Source organism: Taurulus bubalis, assembly GCF_910589615.1.
Source record: "Taurulus bubalis genome assembly, chromosome: 1".
Classification (NCBI taxonomy): domain Eukaryota; kingdom Metazoa; phylum Chordata; class Actinopteri; order Perciformes; family Cottidae; genus Taurulus; species Taurulus bubalis.
The window spans coordinates 23329559-23346435 of record NC_136589.1 but is presented as its reverse complement, the minus strand read 5'-3'; the positions used below and the strand labels follow the sequence as shown (position 1 = coordinate 23346435).

The 16877-nt window shown below is 42.6% G+C and overlaps 1 protein-coding gene across 1 annotated transcript in view; it reads right to left on the bottom strand.

The window, feature by feature from the left end:
- The window catches only part of astn1 (astrotactin 1), a gene marked incomplete at its 3' end in the record, with an annotated part of 417666 nt that overhangs the window by 204377 nt on the left and 196412 nt on the right, over window positions 1-16877 (bottom strand). Inside the window, exon 15 of the mRNA XM_079222970.1 lies at window positions 7562-7689. Within this exon, the coding sequence (XP_079079096.1) occupies window positions 7562-7689 (128 nt within the window). The remainder of the gene's footprint in view (window positions 1-7561; window positions 7690-16877) is intronic.

Genomic DNA, 16877 nt, shown 5'->3' with positions numbered 1-16877 from the left:
TCAGAGTGTGACGGGCCATCTGTTTTAGAGGACCAATAAGTGAGGCCGTCACTGCCCCGTAGAACATAATGACCGTAATGTATCCGCATAGAGGATGGGGGATCAGAAGCAGGTTTCTGGGCTAAAAACTTGATCCATCCCAGTTCAGTTGGTGAGACTAAAGAGCTTGAGAAGAAGGATAATACAACCAATAAAGTCAATTAGCACACCTGCCCCTCAGCATGATGACATTCAATCTGTTCACGTGGTAGACCACTCCTCAACATGACTAAGCGGTTATAACGTTTCACTAAAACGCTCCTAACAACGGATAAGTACCCCTTTTCACTCAAAGTACCTTCCCTGTAACCGTAGAGACTGTGTGAATCTAACAGTCATAGTGAGAGCACAGTGTGATCAGTATTGGAGTTTCTGGCTGCGAAGCAAGAACCAGAGTTTTGATTCCTGCTTTTCGAGGTCCTGCGATCTCATTGGTTCTCAGACTCGTCAGAAACCGCGTCAGATGACACGCGAAAGGAGATGGTCATTTGAAGTACACGTAGCTCACGGTGTGACCAAGATTCAGGTCAAAAAGGTCATTTTTCTATTTCTGAACCGAAAAACACAGTTTTTGGACTGAAAATGCTTCAAAACATGCCAACGGGGAGAAATTGAGGAGTCATTTTTTGCTCAGACTCTTGACTTTTGATCATATTTATGCAGAAAATAAGGTCATATGAGCTGTAGGGGACCCTAGGTGTCCCCAAATTAGGGGGACCCTAGGGTTTATGAGGTTAAACCAAATGCTACAGAATGATTGGCCAATCTGCATTCATGGGCGGGACTTATCTGAGAGAAGGGTCTGTAGAGACACCATGACATATTTCTTAATATTTCTTTAAATGAAAAAAAAAAAATGAAAGCCTAAACAGCGGTTCCCAGTTCTTCTCCTGATACATATTCAGTATTCACCTGATCCACTTAATAATCATGTGGGAAGAGCAGGGGAAGATGAAAATAAGCAGAACTGTGAATAGCGGGTGAGGCAATAACTGATCTTAAACCTGACCTTATTCTGCTTAAACCATACACAATTGTTTTTATTTAATTTTTAGCCTCATTAGTATTCCGCCTACGTTTTGTATCTGTCCACTTGATGAATGCAAATCTTCACAATTCTTGAAGCACTGTTTTGCATGCACGGAGATGACAAAATTAAATACAAACCTGCATAATTATGAGACTTTTGGGAGCAAATAACGTGACTCAGTTGCGATGGGTTCCTTTTTTAACTGTGATTTATTGACCATGATTTCAATATCTCTCCCCCAGTGAACACATGTGAGTCATATTGAACACAGACATTTTTGTGTGTCGGCTATTATATGAGATGCGACCGCCGTTATTTCAGCAAATGTTTAAAAGCAGCGCAGAGCCACAAACAGTACACATTGTTGCTGCAGAAGATATCAAATATAATACAGAAATGCACCTGCAAAGATAACCAGTGATAAAAAGACTCAACAACACAGAATGAAGGCCACTGAGCAGACTGTAAAAAGAATGTAATGCCATTGTACTGGACTGCATTTCATTATACGCCGTTTCTGTTATTTTGTTTACCCCATGGCGCGCGGTCCAAACATGAACTCCACTACGTGACACATTTGCTCTGCCTGAAGTGCCGAGCGACTGCCTGTCAGCTTTCATGCAGTGTTTATATGATGACGACATCATTTCTGACAAGGCGATGGGTCATTATCAGTTTATTGAGAAGCATCTCAAATATGAAGGAGCTCACAGGAAGTCCCTCCTTTCCTCACGTCACCCGACACTGCAGCTGGTACGGAGCTCATGGCAGAAATCAGAGCTTTTGTTTGCCGATGGGAAAGCAGTCGACACATTAGATTGAAATTCATTATCTTGCTGCAACTGTGAGCTCTTCAAAAGTCTCCAACTGATGGCATTATGGGAAAGTGTTCACTCAAGCAGAATTGGATCATTGGTTCATGGAAAGCGACCTCTTAAGGAAGAAAAAACATGCCTGATCAATTTTCTCCTGTGTTCGTGAACGCGTTTATAAAGCACATGTTAACCATTGGTGCACCATCTATAAGTCCTTAATAATTGGTTTGCAATATATATTAAATTAATTTACAAATGGGGAATCCATCATTCATAAAGTACGAAAACCCAATCATGAAATGCATAATAGCCAAGTTTCTTAATCAAGAATTAAACATTTATAACTGTGTTGGAACAATGCATTATAAATGATGAATTGACCATGCTTTACTAATGCTAAATAGTGTGTAGTTATTATAAAGTGCTACTGAAACACCAAAACACAGACGCCCCATGACCCAGTGTTTGGTTTGTCCGCTCCGGGCTACTGTAGGAACATGGCGGCCAGCTGCGGGAGGAGGAACCGTTTGGTTTGTACATATAAACGGCTCATACAGAGGAAGCAAAAACGCGTCGATTCATATATCAGGTGATTCAATACTTACGAGAACATACTTATGTGTATTATATTCAATTTCTGCAAATGAGAGAGAGAGAGAGTGGGAACGCATACCGGTGAAACCACAGTGAGAACACAAGTACAAAGTGGTGAAGCAAACCCTGAAGAAGACTGGCATGTTGACTAATCATCGACATTGCTAAATTAATAAATATATTTTGCATCGTGGCTATGAGTGTTCAACTGTTTCCCTTTTAACTTAAAAAAGGTATCTGTCAAAACTTGTTTTCTCCATCTGTGAAAAAACTATTGACAGTTTTATTTCTTTACTTGACCTTTGTACCTAGCTGGAAACCCTTTTCAAAAACCAGCTGAGGAAGTCTGTGCGATGTGGTCAAAAGCTCTGGAAAAAGCCAGTCGGGTGACTTTTTAATAAAAATGTTAATAATTCTTTTTGCAAATTTAAGTCGATTTGTTTTTCTTCTTATGTTTACCACCATCACTTTGGGAGAAAAAACAACAACTTCAGCACATGTAAGATTTCACGTGTTGTGAATTAAATTGCTCAATTGAATAAACGTATTGTTATTTTAATAACAGCAGTTGAGGGAAATCAAAAGAAAAAAAATGATGCCGCTTCACCACCTAGAAAAGCAATAACAAAGCTTCAGGGAAATGCGTTTCAGTTCTATATTATCATCAGTTCTTCTCATAATGTTTTACAAAATGTTTTAATTTTTTTATTGTTAGACAGCAGCGAGAAGACATTATATGATAACTATATTTAATACTCTTTTAATTCATGGGAGCTGTAGTTTCATTCAAATTGAAACACATTGATGTTTAACTTAAAATCACAAAAGTTTCACCTTTTGTTAAGAAGTGCTGCTATTAGAACAAATGCTGGTCCACGTCAGGACTCTCAAGAGGCTGGATTGTCACATCTTTACCCCCCCCCCCCCTCCATTTCTTTGGCCCACCACACTCTCCATGCCCCCCTCCAGCATCAGTGGAAGCAACACCACTGTGCCCCCCAGAGTACGCTGTGTGCTTTCTGTGGCACCCTGCTGGATGCTTTGAAAAAATATTTCAATTCATGATATTACTCTTCAATAAAAATAAAAAAAGGGGCAGAGGGCCCCAACACAGACGGGCGTGAGAGGAGATGTGCCGCTGCGTCGACCTCTGTTCTGGGCCCTGTGTGTGCTGTGAGGCCTCGGGCGATGTAGGGAAGAAAAAATAGAAACAAGGTTTGAGCTGTGTGTGGAGAGAGGGAGGCGAGGTTAGAGCGATCGGGGACAGAGGCTCTGGGACGTGACCAGCAGAAGCTCCATTTAGATTAGAGAGGTTTTAATATCTGAAAATTCCGATTAAAAGGCAGTCGCAACCGCTGCCGCTCCATCGCCATCCGATGGTCACGTGATCTGAAATTCTGCCCTGACCGGCCTTGTACCCCCATGCTGCTTATATCAGCAACAAGCAATAAACCCGTCTCACATACAGAGGAAGTTAAACAGATTCCGGGGTATTGAGCTCGGTCAGCATGCTGCCTAAATCAAGCATTTTCAGAAAGAAAAAAAAAGAGAATATGCTGAATTATAATTTTTAATTCCACACTCTGTATTGTAGTGCTCTCCACTGCATTCCGAACACGGAAGCAAAAAAAGAGAAGGTTATTACTCATGCAGGCAGAGCGGTGAGGATATCCTCTCCATTACAGATGCCTGCTCTTTACAAAAGTCCTGCATGTTCTACAACTTAAATGCCAGCTCTGGGGGGGAAATAATAAGAGAACTATTATTCTCGGCATCGGTCAAAATGTAGTGGTTGTTTATGAAAAAAAAAGGATTCCCATCTGACTATTCAATCAAACGCTGCTTTTCTGTTATTGCTTTGCATAATTTCAAACATTTAGAGGCCAACGCTGCAAAGGCTCGGCTCAGCAAAGTGATGTCAAACGCGGGTGGATAATGAGGCGTCCAGACGGATGGATACAAATCGCTGGCCTTCTGTAAGCGCTTGATATATGTGGTGAGCCAGGTTTTTTTTCTTCTTCTTTTTCTGCTCTCTCTCTCTCTGGCTGTATGCTGTTCAAGCATTGCTGCCATGTGCTGCACTGGTAATGAAGAGAGTGCGAGATAAACTCTGACTGCCCCCGACTAATGAATCCTGACAGTGGTGATGGACCCTCGCCCCTCCCCCAAACACACACTTCCCAGTTGGCAAAAAAAAAAAAAGATGTTGCTAATGTTCTATCTATTTTCTCTGCACATTCATTATTGAGTGAGATGGTGAGCTCCCTGTGAGTCACACTGACAGGAGCAGAACAAAGGGGATGTATGTGTGTCTATATCGAGCAGGGCCTCAGGTAACTTTGGTCTGGCAGTGAATAAATGCACGGGAAAAACACTGAGCATTTACTTCTTTTTTTTTAACAAAATATACAATAGAATTTGGACTAAAATATTGCACGCTGCGTTGGCAATGATGATGAAGTTGCAGCAATTTAGCAGCAAGCCTCTCTGACTAAACACAAATAAAAGTAATGTATTTCCCACCACCGTGAATCCGGCCTTCCATGCCCAGCGCCAGGCACTGATTTGCAGGGGGGCCAGCCACGTCATACCCATGGTGCATAGCCGCAAAGACAAGCACTTTAGGAAGAAGCAACATTTAATTTTCACAGAACACAGCTGGGGGCGCAGCGGGCACTACTTAGGTGACAGGGTAAGAACTTCAGTCAGGGTTGCACATTTATGAAATTACACCGATACACCCATAGTGCCGGGCTTGCAGGCATCTACATTGACAACAATGGAAAAAATGTATGCTGCACATGATCAGCGCCTTCGGCCGACACAAGACACGGTGAGATTTCAGCGGATACTGACCCAGGATCTGAACCCCCGAAAGAGTTCCTTCTCTCAGATCATCCGACTGATCAAATGTTGCCGAGTACTGTGCAACCTCAGTCCAGCAATGCTTTCCCGGCACTAATCAAAGTACACCAAATTATTAAATGGCCCAAAGATGCCTTACAGCAGGGGTGTCAAACATACGGCCCGCGGGCTGGATCCGGCCCGCCAGGGCGTCCAGTCCGGCTCGCGGGATGATTGTTAAAAAATGAAGAAGAAAAAAAGTGAAAAAAACAAACAAAAAAACTACCTGAGTTGGGACTTGAACCACTGATGCTCTGATTGATTGTATCTCTGACTTTACTAAACCTATTGCTCAACTGCGAGGGAATCTGCAGAGGAGAGCCTAGGCAGATAAACAGTGGGGTGATGTCGGATTTTTGGTCTTTATGTTTCTAGTTTATCCTAGAAAGACCTTCAAATAGGGTTTATCATCCAAAAACCTTCACCAATGATTTAAACATAGAGTATGCATTATGTATGCATTATTATGCTATGATTTTACTGGTCCGGCCCACTTGAGATCAAAATGGGCAGCATGTGGCCCCTTCACGAAAATGAGTTTGACACCCCTACCTTACAGGCACAGACTCAGTCAGCAAAGTCTCGCTGCAGGACAGAGTTGGTGGTAATGATACCAGAGTGGAGGACTTCAAGAAGTTTGATTTGTTAATCCTAAACTTCACAGAGCTAGATGACAGTGAGAAAACAACCGATTATATGAGGAGACTTGACACAATAGTAACAATATGTTGGTGACTGCATGTCACTAACTGACGAGCACAGAATTCAAACATCACCAAATGATCCTGACACGATCGTTGATTGATTACACTCACGTTTGACAGTTTCGGTGTTGTATTGCGTCTTTGTTGTGTTGTTTGTAATTGCTTTCAATTTCCATCATTTATTAATTAATATGTTTAAAGACAGTCAGCTTGGTTTCCTGCAACATGTTTGTGGATGTCTGATAACGCAGCACGATGCTGACACAGAGCATCAATAGTACGAGCCTGCTCATGGAAGATCTGAATGCAGTACAGATTGTGAGCATGAATGCAATATTTCATTATATTATTCTTCACTCCTGACTCGCCTGTCAAGACCAGCCAGCAAACCTAAAGGCCAGAAAAGAACTCAATTGTCAAACTACACATCTATGTTTTACGCCAAGAAACAGTGTATTCAGACTGGGAAAAGAACTTGTTTGTCAAAACTGACCTTTTACGAGACGGGCTTTACTAACTAAGGATAAAATGCAGACATAATGCCCTGATTAAATAAGTGGAAAGTCAATACAATTGTACATTTAAAAAGAAATAGAGATTGATCCAAAAAGGACCAGAAGGCAGTCATCCTATCTGAAATAGATTCAAGGATAATGATCCGCTTCAGTCGACCCAAACAGACCAAACTGCAGCACTGTCCTCCAGAAATTAAATATATTGTTTAAGTGGAAGGAAAGTCTGCAGTTTTGGTTAAATAACGACAAAGTAGCACGTCCCATCTTGGGCTTCAGGATCAGACCAAGACCTCCAAGTGCTGCGAGTCTCTCAACAGAATCGTGAATACGAGTAATGATGCTATGAGCAGATTTTGTATCACAGCAGTGGATGTTGTAGGAAAAGAAAAGTCACTGGACTGCTCTTAGAGACCATTTTCATTGCCAGATACAGTAACTCGCAACATGTTGTATTTGGGTTGATAAGACAACGTTATCTGGGCAGCGTTATGTTTATTCTCTGAAAAACATTTGCTCGCTGTTGCAAATTGTTGTTTATATCATTTTTCAGAGACAGGATTGACTCCACCAATTACCAAGAAACCGCTTGGATCCACAAATATAAGATGCAAGAACAAAATCCTGCCAGGACCCGAGAAGAATGGAAATGATTTGAACCCAGCCAGAACCGGGTGCTGGTCTCAGTTGTTGTTAACCCAGTAGGATATCCTCACTGGGGCCCACATGAAAGAAGTTCTATGCACTAGGTAACTTGCCCCACTCCCCCTAACCATGGAAACTGCACGTACATTATAAATGACAGCCAACATGTCAGAATGTATGAGCAAACGCCTCGGGCAACTCAAACCCGCTGAAGTTGATTTTTTTTTGGAGTAATTATGATTTCCGACAGGCCCCGTGATGAAGCACCATCGCACAGCTGCGAGCGAGCAGAGTGAGCCGTGAAATATGCTCTCATACCTGTGAGGTACTCTGGGTCGGGGACGGGGTCCGACAGCTCCTCGTGGCACTGGACCTCCGTTGGCACCGATGCCACCGCCATGCCATCTGGGAGCTGCTGCTCGATGCCACGGGCAAAGTTCTTCTGCCTGGTGTTGAGAGACGGGAGAGAATGGGAGGTCCCGTTCAGAGACAGACGCACTCAGTCATGGCGAGAGGAGAAAAACCAGACGCGAAGAGGCGAGTAGGATGGATGAAAGGAAATGGGGAGGAACAAGGATGAATGGTGTGAGGTAAAACAATGAAAAGGGTGTGTGTGGGGGGAGTGGGGGGGAGATAAATGGGCTACATTTACAGCATATGACATCAAGGTTATTTTTGTCTCTTTTTTTTTATTTGAGGTTCAAATCATTGTCTCTCCAAAAGTTTCGCTCTACTGACAATTGGAACGCCACTGAGTGCGTCTGTACCTGGACTCACACAGTGAAAAAAACATGTTTTTTCATAACCAAGTCCGGCCAATATGACTCAACGTGATGAGTTCCATTTGTCACAACTTCAAGCCAAATGTACAACAAAAGAAATCTGCAATGAGAATGTGTGCATCTCAAGCATACATGTAACATGTATGGAATTTCATTGAATGTGAACGGTATTCCTTTCACAGTCTATATAGTAAGCCCATGATGGTTTACTCCATGGATGCTATAAACAGCCACCGTCGTGTATCACAGACGTGCATTTAGTGAACTTTAAATAGAGTTTGGAAATGTCCGAAAAATCCGAGTTAGGCTTGTTTCCATCGTCTGGTTTGGAGCGAGAAAAGGCTTGAGTGTCGTTTGGTCAGAAGTTGGCGTTATAGGCTCGACATGGCTGAAATCCGCCAGTAAACAGAGTAGAAGAAGAAGAAGTAGGGGCTGCCAATTGTAAATAAACAAGGTGCCATGGCCATGTAACATCTAGTTGTGCTTTTATAGCAGCTAGTAGGGGCCATGTTTAATGTTGTCTAGAGACAAAGACAGGTGATTGCTGTGCATGGGAATATACCGAGAGCAGAGACAGCTGATCAGTCATGTGACTTAAATGTTCGCTATGTCAGAATTTATTCGACAAAGGACTTTCCATAACTCATTTAGCGCACCAACTCTTTTATTGACAGAGGCCAAAACCAAGTCAAGCGAGCGTAAACACAATTTTGTCCTTTTCATACAGCTTTCCTACTAACATAATTAATGAATAATGAAAATACACATGCAAATAAGGGAATGGGAACCCGGCTCGAGGCAATCAGTGAAACGATGCTTCTCTATCGTTGTGCTTTTCATTGACTGGTCCAAACACTGAGAGTGGAAATCAGGCAACCAGTTTCACAATTATTGAGATTCATGAACATAATCACGCTTTTGCAAAGAGCGTACTTTATGCATATTTCCTTCTTTGTGTGTCCACAGCGATTTAGGCATAAGCGTACAAAGTGGTGAGAAATTTCACAATGGCACTTTCCCCACGTTTGTGGCCAATTTCCATTTTCTTAAGATCATGTAATACCACCAAATAATTAAACAAAGCCCTGAAAATCCCATGAATAGTGTTTGCTACTACCAACCAAAACTAACACCATTTAAACCTCATTGTATTATATATATATAAACAAAAAACATGTGATGATAACATTGCATATTGAAACTCCCCTATGGCCTTTTGCTGTATGAATATTCAGTCACATGTTCTCTGCAAAGATTGTCAATGCTGTGTTGAAAGAGTCTGATGCAAATGAATGACGGAGGACGAAGAGAGCTGGGAGGACAGAGAGTAATCCGAGATGGATAAATAAGTGAGCTCCTCATCTGCGTGAAGCAATACTTTCTGGCACGTCATTTAAGGGGCAATCAATACGTGGCAATAATTATGCGAGCCTGCGCGGCGTATGGACGAGACAGAGACTTGCATAAAGCGCGGCATTTTTCATCGCGTTGGTTCTGCCGCGACTCATCCTCCATTCGGAGGGATGATGCTCTCGTTTGTCTGTTGCTACGAGTGACTCCTGGTTGAACTCACTCGTATTCGAGCCCGCCATCACTCTTGTCTCGATGCCAGTGAGGTTCACTCCAAGGCTCCCCGACGGAATGACTTCAATAAATCAGGTGTCTCAGGACTGAAGCTGATGAGAATATATCTTTGTTTAACTCCCGCAAGGAGTTTTGGACTCCAGTCATCATTTTTAAATGCACAAAGCCAGAAACCTTTTTTTTTATACTTGATATTTTATTTAGGCATTTTTACAGTTTAACAAACAACAACCTTCAAAAGTAAGAAGGAATATAAGGAATTAACCATGCATCTGGCCAAGTGAGCCATAAAAAAAAAAAAAAAGTAAGCAGGTAAATAAGTAAAAATAAGAAAACAAAGCAATCAAACAGCCATGCAACACTACAAAAGCATCGTCAGTCAATCGTGTTAACTATGAATTCAATCCAACATACAGATATATTACACACATTTATATTCAAAGAGTTATATTCACAGGGTTTCATTAACTTAGTTAGATAATTAAAGAAATCCACGAGATGGAAAGAATGACCTTCCTTCTGAGACTGAGAAGGGACATATAAATGGCCAGATGGACAAAATGGACCATATATGTCAAAAGAAGGAAATGGGCAAATGACTTGCCCTCCCTAACCTCACGGGTTTCTGGATTTTGTTGGCTCGAGAAGCTCAGTATCTCTTAAAAAGACAAGAACTATGTTTCATCATGATGCAACCCATAAGTTTAAAACTAAGTTAGCCAGAAACCTTTTAATCAAATACTGTCACTTGTAGCTGCAACCAACATGGCTGACCTGTAAGCTTATATACCGAAGTATACCAACGGGATTAGAGAAAAAATAAATACCGTTAATTTGACACTACAATTTTGAATGACAACTTCCTGTATGCTGAGAATATTCCCCACAAGTAACCATATCTGCCATAAAGTATCTCAATAAGCCTCAATAGATAATTTTGTCAGTTTAATCCCTTTTCAGATAAATTTAAATATATAAAAATGATGTCCGATGAAAGCCTTGCCCCTTTAAAAACATACTACTATACTACTGCTATGAAACAAGCACAAAAGGGCCTCGCGGTTCACCCTGCGTAATATACTATTTCATTCCTGCAGTTTATTTCTGAGCCTAAGCTTTGAGTAAAAGAGAAAAAAGGATACGCAATTATTTAGAAATCAAAAAGCTGTTGCTTTTGGGAAAGTCACAGCTTGAAAACAACAGAAGCCACCGGCTGAAGCGTTGGAGGTTGTGTCGAATACTATCATTAAACTGACATTTTATTTGCGCGGCCATGGCGTGGCTGGGGGTGTGAGGGTAATCAGTGGCTGATGTGGGTGTGTGGTATTAAGGCATGAAAGTGGGAAGAATCTGCATCTCGCTCCAAAGGGCTGCCAATGCATTAAACTGTGTAGATTAATGACTAAAGCCGTGTGTACGCACAAAGGCAGAAATATGCATGCGCACTCGTTTCGCATGTACGCCCGGTTCCGTTTTATAAATCATTGTGGAACTGCCCTTAAACGTCGGTTTGCATGTCTATACTTATCTATCCAAATCGGATCCTTCAATGACGGCAAAGAAGCAGTGCAATTCCACCTACTGTGTGCCATGTGCAAGGTTCTCCAACAGCCCCACAGCAGCTGTGGGGGTCCTTATAGCGACTCAGGAGGTTGGTCTCATCCAGCATTTGTAGCAACGGAACATAAAACACCCTAATTCATAGGTATGGTAGACCACAGAAGATCACTCAGTCCATTGTTCGCCCCCTCCCCCCCGTGTCAAACGGGAAGCCAACTTATTTGTCCCGTTACTTGAGCAATCTAGTTGAGGCCCTTCCGTAGGTATTTGAGCCCAAAACGGCAATCTTTTCCCAAACTTAACGGAGCACTTTTGTTGCCTAAACCCAACTGAGCGGTTTCCTTTGAGGAGGATGTGCGTGACGAGCGGAAATTGCCGCGTGGTTTGCGGGAGAAAAATGAAAAGTAACTTTTCGTAAGATATCATACGGACCGATGTATGAGGATGCGTGGCACTAATTCATATGTTACATATGTGTGTGTGTGTGTGTGTGTGTGTACGTGGGCACTAAGGGTGTGAGATATGACTCCATGATCTGCCTTGACAGAAAGTGCTGCAGTGCGTTTTATTTTTGTATGTGGCCTGATGTGCTCACATTAATTTGGCGTGTGGTTTACACACGAGTCATCATTTAGTTTTAATGAAAACTCAACTCCTGGAATGAGTTCCTGGTGGTTTTTCCCCACTGTTGGGAGTAAAAGGCAAACCCAGCATACTTTCTTTTTGAATAAGTGCTGTGAAGTGGATCCAATTCATACCAATGTGAGAGTGGATTTCCAAGAGTAACTAATACATATTTTAGTGTAAAATTTGAGAAAAATTTGGCATGGTGTTTTGATACCATGTAGAGCTATATTTATTATTTAAAATCCGAAAAGTTTTACTGTTCAGTCTCTTGCAAAATAGTCAACATAATGAATAATTGGGATTAGATAGTGATCATGCCGAACAAAAATCAGATATCTTTTTTGTCACACGCATATACACACACACTTTAGTTCTGTACAACTTGTCTTTCTGATTTTGTGGTGGGAATATTTTTCTGAATGTATTACAATGTGGTTGGGAAAAAACAAATATTTTACAGGCTGCCAACACAATCAGTGACATTGTGTGTTTAGGCCAATGGTTTACTTTAAGGCTATATCTCTCGCTGTATATATTTAATCTCCATCTTATCATATCATATCACACACAGCTATCTCCAGAATAAAAGTGTGTACACCCGGTCTGGTCACTGCGCACTCTTTTTCTAAATACCAGTTCATGTGTGAGGAAAAAGCATCCGCACTGTTTTTGCATCGTTTATGCATCTGGCCTCTGGAGTGAAATCATGTGGAATACAGAAGAAGTAATCTGCACTGCTCTGCTTGTAACGTATTTATATATTTATCAACAACTTGCACTAAAACAGTTTGTGTGTCTTGTTGTCTGAAAACAGGGTTTGTTTTGTTGACAAAAGCACACGCATTGGGAACGGGATGAGGGAATCTCCGCTGCTTTTCTGACGGTCCCTCATCACCTCCCTGCCTGTCAGAGGTACGCGATCTACGCGTTTTATGGTTCTTTTTGGCGGATGACGACATGTAACATTTAACGGCAATCTGACACCGCGGGGACGCAATAATTCATTTTGCAAGAGTAAAATCTCGCTCAAAGTTCAAGGAACTTTTGCTGAACTGCCAGAAGTTGGAGTGAGAGCTGAGGTGAAGCGGCCACCTGTTTGGTTGGAACGAGACGAGACACAAGGACGCTTTTGATGAACAACCCCGATCACTTGTTTCTGTTTTCCTCACGGTGATTATGTGAGCGGTAACAATCAGGGCCAACGAGCCCTTCACACCCCTACCCTCTCAGACACATGTCATATTTTAATTAACTGAGTCAATGATGGTATTCCTCCTGAGGGGGGATTGGGGTGGGGTGCTACATTAAGCTGAGGTGAGCCAAAAAAAGAAAGAGGGAGAAGGAGAAAAAAAGCCCGCACAAAGTAGTTTGGGTGGAGGGGTTGTCAGGTGGTCTTATTCATTGATCCAGAAGAGAACAAAGGGCACTAAAATATTCATTAAAAGCTGCTCAGAGCTTGTCGTGTGAGAGAGGAATAGAAAGGAGGAGAGGACGGGGCCGTGTAGGGAGTAATGAGAGGAGGTTAGTTTTTAACATCTCATTACTGGAGTCCGCTGGCTCCCACCGAGACAGGAAGACAGAGACCCCGCCACCGAGCCCTGTAATGTGAATCCAGATCAGCGCTCCCGAGATGTCACAGAGACCTCCTTCCCGGGCCACCGGCGCTCATATCTGGTGTGGCTTTGTAATCAAAATCCCCCCCATGCCCCCAGCCGGTTTGCTGCCAACGCCGATGACATGGCTGGATTTTCACTTGGGAGGAAATCAAATAATTAAGCCGTCCCTTTTGAATTTTTTTGTTGCTTTTAAATGGCCACAACAGGCATGAAGCAGGAGGGGAAGCTTCCTGCTCGGGGAGAATGGGGCGTACTCAGAGGCATTTCTGGGCTGCTGAGCTTAAACAATGAAACATGAGGGAGACGTGCCAGGTGGCGAGCTTCAAACCATCTCTGGGAGTGTGTGTGTGACAGCGGTCTCATGAGTCCAACACCAACTGCAGCCATGTGTTTGTTTTAATGTGCGTTTGCATCATAGACTGTAGTCACGGTGACATCACCCAGTGGTTTGTGGAATGCTGTTTCAAAGCCTTGAGTTTAACTCTCAGACTCTCGGACAACATTGTGGTAGCAACCTGTCAATCACAAGGTAGCCCCGCCCTAAAGCATACTCTGCTACCAACCAGGATGTGCCACCCCGATTGCCATCAGTAAGAATGCAAATTTAAGGCACTTTCCCATCGGCTTCACTTTCAGAACTAGAGATTGCGGCTTGGTTTCTATGCATTGTGTGCATATCTGAGTGCTATGCCACTGAGCACCTGCTCACACCGCTTGCTGCTTCCTTTTTATTCTCTCTTTCTTTCAGTTGTTGCTCCAGACAGAACAAATACCAAAACCTTGCTGGGGCCACGGAGAAGACCCATTTAGGTTTACCCCCCATGCAAGCCTTTTTCTTTTCCCCTACAAGTAAATAAAACATTTGCAGTCAAACGTTTCACCAAGAGGGCTCGTTTTCTGTTTTCTGTGCACAAGGAGGGAGTACGAGGAGAATAATAAGGCAGATGTAAGGTAGATGTAAAGTATGATTTAGTAAAGATGATGGTGTGAGGATGGAGGAAGAAGGGGGGAGGGAAACAACAACAAACCTCCGCTGATGGTTACACAATATTCAAATGTGACTTTTCATCACCGCTAAATGACAGTGACAGATGCTTTGTGCCACTCCAGAGCAGCGGGATAGGGGCTTTTTTGTAGAAGTGCCAGTGAACATCACATAAAGGTTTCCTTACTGTCCCTCCCTCCCTCTCTCTTGCTAGCTTTCACTCAAGGGCAAACAGTACATATAAAGAGGATATGGGAGGACAAAGGCCCCAGTGCTGTCTCGCTTGCATAATAGTTAGTGACTAAGTCAATGCCTGTTGAAGGCTGCTCACAGCCACTTTGCACTTTGCATCTCCAGTGGCTGTGAGATAAAACTGAATTTCCGAAGGTTTTCTCAAGCTTGTTTTTCCACCAAGAGGTCATGCACACTCCTTTGGTCCTCAGCGTTATGGTCCAACAGGAAGTAAAGGGAGTGGGAGTGATTAAGAGATTCAGGACAGCCTATTCAAAGCCTCAGAGATTCCTCAAAGAAGAATTACATTTGAGCCAACAAATCTACTGTGCAGCATTGTTGTATCAAATTGTATCAATAAAAGCAATAAAAAAATATATATATACAGATTCTTTATTATTATGAATAAATTGCAAATACCAAAAATGGAGCAGAAGAAGCATTTGGAACAAATAAGTGGATTTGATAGTAGATGTGTAAAGCTTGTAATGCCGGCTTTTGGTTGAAAGTTCGATGTGATGGAGCTTGATATAATTTACTGCAACTTGAAAAAACTCAGCCACGTATTCGGCTGTTTTCTCAGATTGAGCGCTACTGCCTATGACGAGAAAATTGACATGACCAACAGGTGGCGTGCTCTCTGACATACAGCATGCGGCCATTCGATACAGATCAGATACCTTGGGTACAGATTTACCACCCCATACAAGCCAAGTACTGCCAGAGGCTGCCTTCCTCTGTTCCCATTGTTTCATTTGTGTTTTTAGTTGTATAATAACTCCTCGACTGAGCGCTCCACTGACTCTGAACCCCTGACGGATGTTCGGTGTTCATTTGCGATGCTCTCCTGTAACTTTTGTTCATTTTTACATCACCACGTTCATCTGGACTAATTAGATTCAATTTGAGCACACTAGCTCCTGCTCAGTTTTAATCCATTTGCTGCAATCTCTTATAAGTAGGCATTGCATTAACCATGCCTCCCAGAAGAGAAGCCCTTCCTCTTCCACCACCTCGTCTGCACAGGAAGCATTTGACGCTCTTCAAAGTTGGCCTGGGACCCCGCTCACCATTCACGTCTTCCAAATGAGATCAGAGCTTTTGAGACTCAGATTCCTGATGATATTAACTTTCCTGCACCCCGCCCTCTTTCTACAACTCCGGTTGTGCATTCCGACAGTAAGGGGGGGATGCCTGGGGGCGGCGGAATCCATAGACAGCCCAAATTAAATTCCTGGACTGCAGACGACTTTGCTGAACTTCTGGCTTCCTGAGTTCAGTGGAAATGATTGCAGCATGCGGACAGCGATAATTAACCACCTTCAAAGTGCTCTACCACCCACATCAGCAAATCATGAAAGGAATACGACATTCATTTGGACCCGTGCGGCTGGTTATTCCAGAAGCCTCTCCAAAGAGTTTTTTTCATTTTTTTTTTATTTGTCCTCAGAGCATTTGCCTGAGATTAGTTGAAAACACCTGACATCGGCAGGCTTTTCATCACTACCATCTTTTTTGATAGGGAAAACATTGATTGACCTGCTGAGGAATATCTACCTTCTGATTATACACTACATTGTAAAACTGACCTGCTTTTACGCTTATTTAGACATACACATAATTTCTTTGTATCCGTTGATGACAAGGTGTCCACCTGGGCTTCTTTTAACTTGTGGGATGCCTTGGGCTCAATTCTCGGACCCATTCATGCTTCCCTTTGGACACTTGATCCGTTAACTTGGTTGTGTGTTTCATCTTTGCTACACTGATGATACACAATTCTACTTATCTCAAATGTAACTACTCTGCACATGTGTCTGGCTGAGATTAGTAAAAAATGTCAAAAATGCTTTTCAATTAAATCACAGCAGAAGTGAAGTCTGGCTTTTGCCCCTCGATTCATTGGGCCAAAACTGAGGTGTCAGCCAAAATTGGATGAACACGTCAAGACAGTTATTCAGCCCGGCTTTCGCTACCCAGTTATTGTTTTTCCAAACTCTTAGACTAAGACCTCTTGGGCTCTAACGTCACTTCATTGGCTTCCGATTACATTATGAGCCAATTGAAGATCCTCCTCCTCCTCCTCCTTAGGCTTTGCATTTCTCCGGGATATATTGGTGAACTGCTATATTGTTGAAGCCTCTGCTCATGTCCCCCGTTTTGAGCTATGATGCTTGTATTGCTTTGTTGTTATTGTACTACCTTCTCCTTTTGTGTTTGTGTTGCACTTATATTTTGTTCTCCTTTTC